Here is an 8744-nt window from a genome sequence, read left to right as displayed (position 1 = left end):
GCCCCCTGGTGGGCTGAGCTGGCCACACACACACACCATAAATAAATGTTTAAAAAAAAAAAAAAGAAAAAAGAAAGTAATTCAAGGGATGATCCAGGTCTTCTCTAATCTACATGGAGTGATCCTTCCACATTCCCTGTGAGGCAGACTCCTGCACCACCAGTCTGGCCTGAAGCAAGGAAGGTGAGGGATTGCTCCAGCCTCATAATGTCCCTGCCCTGAGACACAGGGGTTGGAATTTTGCTCAGTGGTACAGGTCTTGCCTAGCACGGTCAGAGTCCTGGCTTCAATCCCCAACACTGCAAAGCAAAAAACAAAGTTTAAAAAATAAGCTCCCCTAAGATGCAATTACTGTCTCTACCCAGACACTGTGGAAACTTTCTCACTGACTTCTGACCCCAGCGCCTCTCCTTGAAACCACACCCACCACCCAAGGAGAAGCACCTCCTGAGCAGGCAGCCTTTCCCTGGGCCCCTGGAAAGCTGAATATGCACTGTAGCAGCATCCTGAATTCGATTCCCAGTACCAAAGAAAAGGAACAGAAGTACAGATATATGCTGCAACATGGATTAACCTTGAAAACATTATAAGTGAAAGAAACCAGTCACAAAAGATCACGTGTAATGTAATTCAATTATATATGATTCTATATCTCCAAGAATGGCTAATACATAGAGACAGAAAATAGACCAGTGATTTGTAATTTTCCTGTTTTAATACTAGTTTGTACTCTTTTTAAAAAAATGTGGGAAAAAAAATGTATTTGGTTGTTGCAGGGTCTCACTACACAGCTCAGAATCGTGATGATCCTCGTGATTTCAGCCTCCCCAGCACTGGGATTACAGGCATATGCCACCATGCCTGGACTCTGGCCAGCTCAGCCTGCCCTGGGGTCGGGGCTGGCACAGCATGTGGTGCCAGGATTGAACCGCCATCCCTGCGCTTGCCCAAGCTTGCCTAAGCAGGCACTTCAGTCTGCTGAGCTATCTTACCGGCCCTATTTTGTACTCTTTCTAAAACATAAAAATTTTAAAAAATGATTTTAGTAATAGTTGTGTAATTTTATAGATGTGCTAAACACTACTGGCTCTAACACTTAAAATAGGTGATTTTTGTGGTATGTGAGTTATATCCCAATAAAGCTTCTAATAAAATGCTCAAAATTTATTTTTTTATTGTCTTTGCTTTTAATATAAGATTTGGTTTCATCATTTCTGAGTGTAACATATTTCTTCTAAAAATAGAGCTCTCTGCTTGTTTGGAAACGTAATGTTTACTTGGAAATGAGGGGATAAGGCTGACCATAACTTGGAAGTGACACCACCAATGTTTCATAGTCATGGGCAAAGCTTCGAGGGCTCCTGGGCGAGTCCCTTCCACACCCACGCTGAGGACACAGGACAAACACCCACGGCCCCACGTGCCTCTGCAGAGCCCCTAATGCACCTCACCTTACCAGGTAACTGGCCCTGGCTCCCTGGCACCAGACGGCAGTGGTGCTCCAGGAGGTACGAGAGACACAGCGGGCAGACACAGGGGCCCAAAGACACCGGGGCGGCCTTCCCACACGTGGGTTAAGAATGTAAGTGCACAAACACAAGACATAGGAACACAGGGCTAAGGGTGCAGAGCTCCCACCCTGGGCCAACGCAGACCTGGATTTAATAGCATGGAACTTGCCGGGGCTTTCTCACAATACAGCTAAAAGTCAGAATCTCCCCTGCCCGAGGAAGAGCCTGGTTAGCTCCTGAATCCAAAGATGCCCTTGATATATCCAGTGAGGCCGCTCTTAGTCTTCTGTTCCAACTTGTCCTCAAGGGGTGGGAAGGCCACGTGATTGAGGGCCAGGTCGAAGAACAAAGGCTTGCAAGGAATGGGCTGGAACCCAGGCGGGAAGTGCACGAGGTTGGCTTGCTTGGTGACGAGGGAAGGGTCCAGGCAGAAGGTGTCAAACCGTTCAACCAAAGGCTTATTGTCCTTTACTTGGGAGGAAGTTTCCGTTTGATGGGCATCGTTTGCATCCAGGATGGCGGCGGCCTGCAGGGAGCACTTCTCTGACCGCACTTGGGTGATGAGCTCGTGCACATCAGGCAAGTCTTTTAGGCTGTTCTTGAAGGCTCCTGAGTCAGAGTTTACTTCGTCTGCATACTTCAGGACTCTGTCGTACAGGACAAGGGCTTCGCTCCACTTCTTCACCAACACGTAGGACTGAGCAATGAAAAAACACCTGTAAGCTTTGAACACCAAGGTCTTGAGGCCTATCTCTCTCTGGAAGGTTCTGTCGTCCTCTAAGCCAGGAAGCTGTAGTAATTCCATCAGGTTCTGTAGAATGATGTCATAGAGCCGGATCAGGTGCTGCGGCCGGGGAGAGCGCTGCTGTCATCTTCTGGCTGCTGCTGCTGCAGCAGCGCCTTCTGCAGACCTTTAGCCATGTTCTCATTTCTCTTGATTGCCGTTGACAGCTTGATGTAGGTCAGGTAGCTGTGCAGGTACTGAAGATTAGATACCTTCCCTGACTCCCCCTCAGGGGTGTAATCTCTCTGTTTCTGATCTGGCTTGAGCTCCTCCCGCACGGCCTGGATGGCGTCCCGACACTCACTGAGCATGGATTCAAACAGACGCTCCTTGGTTTCTTCACTTTCAGCCTGAGCAATGGCTGCTTCGTTATCAGCCAAGCCTAGGAGAAAGATCCTCACTTTGTCGATCTTCACTGGCACCGTTCTCCCTCTCCACTCCACTTCACTCATGGTAGCTGCCTGCTTGGCTCGAGTCTGTGTGATCAGGGCCTCTAGTTTTTCAGCCAGGAGACCTTCAGCACCCCCAGACCTCAGTCTCATCTGCATGAGTTCATTGATAGCTGACTGGTCCCCAATATTATATTCACAGTAGCGGATGTTGGGTGAGATCTCTTCCACACGCTGATTATACAGTACAGCCTGCTCCTCTGTGAAAGCACTGGCAAGCTTCTTATAGATAGTTGTGCATTTGGTAAAGGCCTCTCGGGCAGCTTTCCACTCTTGGTGTTCAAAGCGCAGCATTCCTGAGAGGTAAGCTGTGTATGCCTGGGCCTCTAACTTTGTCTTGGCATCCACACGATTGCTCTCACACAAGCGTTCCAACTCCTCTGCATGCTTCACAGCTTTGCGAAGGCGAGACAGCATGTGAAACCGTTTTCGGGGTTCAGTGCGGGCTTCTTCTTTCAGCTGCATGGCATAGCTCCAGGCTCTTTCGGCATCCATCAGAACCAGAAGCAAGTATCTATTATCAGTCAGAAGATCTTCAGTTATTTTTTTTCCTGTGAATTTGTGTCTGTTCCCCATTTTGAAGTTGAGTGTTTTCCTAAGACGTCTCTGTCTGCGGGAACAGTAACCCCTGTACCTCTGAAAATCTTCATGCCGCAAACCATGCTGCTGCTGAGATTCCTTGATAATCTGAAGAATCTCCAAACTCAGGCTATCCCCGAATTCTTTGTTTGCCTTCGGCCCGGCTGAAGGGCGTTCGTTTTCTTTATTTTCCTCTCCTCCGGCACCACGTCCACCGCCTCCACCACTGTTACCGCTACTGCTACCGCCGCCGCCGCCGCCGCCGCTGCCGCCGCCACCCGGGACCTGCTTCTCGGCAGCCATCTTGCCCCTGCGCCGCCTATTTTTCTTTATTTATTTATTTATTTATTTTTTTTTGGTGGAACCAGGGATTGAACTCAGGCCTTTGCGCTTGCCAGGCAAGCGCTTATTCTACTGAGCCATCTCCCCAGTCCCTTGTCACAGCTAAATCTTGGAAGCAACCCAAATGCCCATCAACTGAGAAATGGATAAAAAAGATGTGGTATTTTTATACAATAGAGTATTACTCAGCTATAAATAAAAGTAAACTTGAGGCTTTTAAAGGTAAATGGATTCAACTAGAGACCATACTCAAGTGAAATAAATCACACTTGCGTGTATAAACATTATATTGTCTCTAGTGTAAGAACCTGAAAGAGTAAATACTAAAGATAGATACTATGACAGGGAAAGAATCTGTTCAAAGGGAAGGAAAAACTGGGATGAATAAAATGAAAAAAAAGATGGGAAAAATATGTATATATACAGGATAGCTTGAATAATTGTATACTGCTGATTTCTACTGGTCTACTGAAAGGAACTATAATGGGTGGATTATCTTCCATAATATGTATTATGAGAGACTGTATTATAGGAATAACAGAGTTTATTAATTATTTTCTGGTGTCTGCTATGTGCTTCCCACCTTTTACAAACTGGGAACACACACAGCCCAGTTCTTTGGTCCCTTTGCTTATATGGATTTCCTAGTTATCATGGTGACCATGATGGAATGCCATGCCCACCAGTATAAGATTTGGTGGGCTGTCATAGAAACAAGTTACAGCCCCAGGCAGAGATTTATGGCTACATATGGTTTGACTCTACTTTCTTTAATTTGTCTTGCTTCTTTTCTTATCTCTTTCATGTTTGTGAAGTTTTAACAAGGCAGGGGAAGGTGTGAAGGATGAAGCAATTCAGAGAGGGTCAGATACGGGTGACCTAACGCAGGTGTCTCCCTTATCACTAAATTATTCTGGGCGGGGGTCAATCAGAGTTGACTCTGCCTCAGTCTCTCCTATTCCTATGGTGAATTGGATATTATATGAGAGCTCCTTTGGCTTAGGACAAGATTAACCAAAGGCTGCTGTCCCCTACATCCCCCTCCCCAATGGCATATTTTTCTTCCTAAGAAATATAATGCCTATCTGAAGATGTCATCCTGACTTTTACCTGGACCACCTGAGCAACTCTCCTTGAAAGAAGAGCAATTGTCTCCATTTTGACTCTGCCTGACCCTATTTCCATGTATTGATATGTACAAAGCTGGCTAGGATTTTTCCTTATCCTTTTAATTGGCTTTAAGCAATGCATATTGGTCTAGCTGAGGTGCTGGTGGTAGTTTCTGAAGATGGCACACATGTTTCCCTGATAACCCATACCTGCTGCTCTGTAATATAAGCAGGGTGGAGACAGGATGAAGAGCTAATGCTTCACACTGTGGACTGGGATCAAGCCCCGTGATAGGGGCAATGACTTCCTGGGGCTTGAAAGATTACACATCAGAGCTGAAGCACCAGACCCCAAAACATTAGATACTATCTCAACAATATAATGCAAATTACTTTTTCTGCATATCCTTTTCTCTGCATATGACAGAAGTAAATGCAGGCCTCCTACCCAGCCCAGCTCACAGTACTCACCTACTTCCTGCAATTCTCAGTCATTCATCCTCAAGCCACTCCTCCTTCATGACTGAATAAAACCCAGGTTTGGCCCTGAGTCAAGACCTTTGTTCTGGATAGCCATCACCATGGCTAGACTTAGGACCCCTTATCTCCCCATAACTATAAATATGCCTTAGTGTCTTTATTCCCATAGTGGGTTATACTGAAAGTGGTAGAGTGGAATTAACTTGATGGGATTCTTTTTTTTTCGTGGAACCAGGGATTGAACTCAGTCCCTTGCACTTGCCAGGGAAGCACTTATTCCACTGAGCCATCTCCCTGGCCCCTACTTGATGGGATTCTAATAATTTATCCATGGGATTACAAATATAAACTTCCTATACCAATACAATGACCAGAAAGGGTTCCCTATATTTCCTATTCCTAAGGTGAATCGGATACTATACTAGAGCTTCTTTGGCTTAGGATGAGATTAACCAAGGGTTGCCATCACCTACATGCCCCTCTATGGCATATTTTTCTTCCTAAGAAATATAATGTCTATCTGAAGATATCAGCCTGACTTTTATCAGGTATTCAGTGTTATTCTTCAGCATCATCCAATTAACCTGTCTAATCATGCCCTGCATTTGTTTTTTTATCCAATTGACTAAACAGGGTCCAGCAGTACACATGATCAATAGGGTGATTATTGGCCTGGTGATTCCCAATATGAGGGAGATTAGTCTGGGACTCCAATCAAACAGAATCGTACTACCTGTGCCATCATAGCCACTATACCATTTTTTTTCTCTCTTCAGCATCATGGTCCAGTTTGTCTATGGTCTCCATGGTAATTCCCAATTTGTTAGCATAGAAATAGCACTTCTCTCCCAGGGCTGCGCTGAGCCTTTCCTGTTTCATGAACAACAAATTAAGTCCTCTTCTGTTTTGTAACACTACATCTGTCAGAGAATTTATCTGCTCATGTAACTGTTTTATCACTGTCCAAACTCCAGCTACATTTTATTCTATGCTATTAGTTGTCCATTGGAGTTGCTAGCAGGCAGTCTCTGAATGGGCTATAGCTCCTATCCCACTAGCCAGGCTTCCAGCTATAGCTACCCCAGCTAGAACTGGCACTAAAACAGGGGCCACCCTTCATATTCGAGTTTGTCCTTTATGTATGAAAACATTGGTGAATAAATGTCTGCCTCTCAGTTCCCCTCAGATAGTTTGTACTTGGGGAATCAACGTAGTTAGCAGTCAAAGGCCCATCCCAGTTTTCTGTCTATGATCTAGGCACTTAACCCATTGTTGCAGAAAAACCATGACTCCGGTGGAAACTTGTAGGTGAGATTTTTGCAGAGCTAGTTGGCTGCAAGTAACTTGATTTTTCCCTTGTTGGACACAAAAAAATCCCTTTCCATATATGGTCATTGTCATAGACAGAGACTGGGCCTCTCCTCTGAGGAACACAAGTGTTGGTTGGATGTCACAGGCTCTGAGGAAGCCACAGCCTCATAAAATGGTGGACTGAACCGAATACACATCCAACAGGTTTCTACTGATTTAGGATTAGACAAGTTTCACAGGTAGTGGGCTTCACTGAGCACTCGACAAATTTTAGGGTTAGCCCCCAGGCTATCTACATCTGCTTTTGGATTTCACCTCCCTGGGTCTTGGAGTCAATGACTTTGCTGATCTGTATTTGAGGTGACTATCTGACCCATGTTCTGTTCATGATATAACTCCCAAGTTAGAGCTTGGAAAGGGGCCATCACCCTTCAAGGGATGGTTTCCACTCAGGTGGTTTTGGAAAGTAGCCCTATGTCATATGGCATTCCAAAGTAAGCCCAGTTGACCAAAATGGGTCCTCAATATTTTTCAGTACAATCCTAACCTGTAAACAGAACCCACTGGAGTGCCCAGTGCAACAACAGCTCTTTTTTCCCTATATACTTGAATGTATCTATCACTTTGTACCTGGGGATGCAAAATCCAGCTTGGGGTCTCCTCTCCCTCCTCCTATACTGACTGTTTGGCAATTCCTGCCTGGGCAGAATGCCTTCATTATTGCAGCTATCTCCCACTATCTTTGGGCATACAAAGAACCTCGAAGTAACTAGTTACGTTGGGTTTGGCTACCATGGCTCCCAGCCAGGGTGGAGATATTGCTGTCTTTTGGATCTCACAGACAGGAAAGGAATGCTTTGTCAGATCAGCCTTTTTCTTCCAGAAAAAGAAGTTTTTCATTTTACATATCGGGACAACAAATGTTACAGTTTGTTGAGCACAAGAGGGGTACAAAGAGGCAAGCACAACCTGCCTGAGTCCAATAGAGTCCACCTGCGACCACTAGAGAGTATAGCTGGGAGGTTTCATCTCTCATTCTCTGGTGGCTACTGAGAGGATAAGCACCACCTGGAACAGCAGGTTTATTGTGGTAACTTGGCCAGAACTGCCTTTCATCTGAGCAGTTCAGAACACCAAGGTGCTCAGGGTCCAGAGGAAGGCAGGGCTGATTAGGTTTCAGCTACCCACTTTTTTACTCATGAGTGATGAATCCATGACATGCAACCTGTAACTTTAAGAGCAGTGGGCATGGTTAGGATGATGTCATATGCCCCACCCATCTGGGCTGGAAAGGCTCTTCCTTTCAGCTTTTGATTAACAATGGGTCCCTGGCTCAAAAGTGTGTATAGTGCTATGAAGGGATAGAGGGTGGTGTTCTAACACAGTTCTCTGTAGACCTTTCAAAGTCCTTTGGTTTTTTTGTTTATGTATTTGGCACAGGGTCTCACTATACAACTCCAATTTGTAGTGATCCTCCTGTTTTCAGCTTTTAAAGTCCTTTGTAATACCTGGAGTTGTTGCTGCAGGCTCAAAGCCCCAATTTCTGGAAGTCCCTCCAACACCAGTACCAAGGGTAGTAGCCTCCTGAAAAGGATTTCCAAGAGAGTAAGGCCATCCTGGTATGGGGTACAGCATGACTACAGCAGGACCATGGAAGCATAGACACCACCTGCCTCTTGGCACAGTTTGGACAGGGTTCCTTTTAGGGTAAGATTCTATTGTTCAATTTGGCAGGAGCTTTGGGCCAGTAGGCAGTATGTAGCTTCCATTTTAGGCCCAAAACAGTGGAAAGGCTCTGAATCACTCTACCCATCAAAGCAGGCCCATTATCTAAACCTACTGTGTTGGGGAGCCCACTCCTAGGAATGATCAATTTTATCAGTGCTTTTACTACCTCTGGAGGTCTCAGTTCTGGTGTGCATGGCCCCTACCCATCCTCAGTAGGTGCAAATAAGCACCAACAAACGCTTTTTGCTTCCAACTGTAGGCTTGATCTCAGTGAAATGCACCTCTTTGAAAGGGAGAGTTCCCTGTTGGCAGATGCCTGGTTTATGCTGTGGGCAAGAAACTGGATTGTTGGGGCTGGTGAGATGGTTCAGTGGTCTAAAGCACCTACTTAGAACAAACTTAGCAAAGCACAGGGACTGTGGTTCGATCCCCCAGCACCACATGCCAGCCA

At 45.6% G+C, this 8744-nt stretch overlaps 2 protein-coding genes across 2 annotated transcripts in view; one reads left to right on the top strand and one right to left on the bottom strand.

Moving 5' to 3' along the window:
- The window catches only part of Rbl1 (RB transcriptional corepressor like 1), a 106381-nt gene that overhangs the window by 94839 nt on the left and 2798 nt on the right, over positions 1–8744 (top strand). The window lies entirely within an intron of this gene.
- Positions 1181–3635, bottom strand: LOC101586891 (signal recognition particle subunit SRP68-like). The gene is given in 2 exon segments (XM_012514684.2): positions 1181–2375; positions 2378–3635. Coding segments are annotated over 2 exon segments (1884 nt in total). The 5' UTR covers positions 3627–3635; the 3' UTR covers positions 1181–1740.

Source organism: Octodon degus, unplaced genomic scaffold (assembly GCF_000260255.1).
Source record: "Octodon degus isolate 3935 unplaced genomic scaffold, OctDeg1.0 scaffold00037, whole genome shotgun sequence".
Classification (NCBI taxonomy): domain Eukaryota; kingdom Metazoa; phylum Chordata; class Mammalia; order Rodentia; family Octodontidae; genus Octodon; species Octodon degus.
Note: the sequence above shows the minus strand (reverse complement) of the source record. Positions and strands in the feature narration are given on the sequence as shown.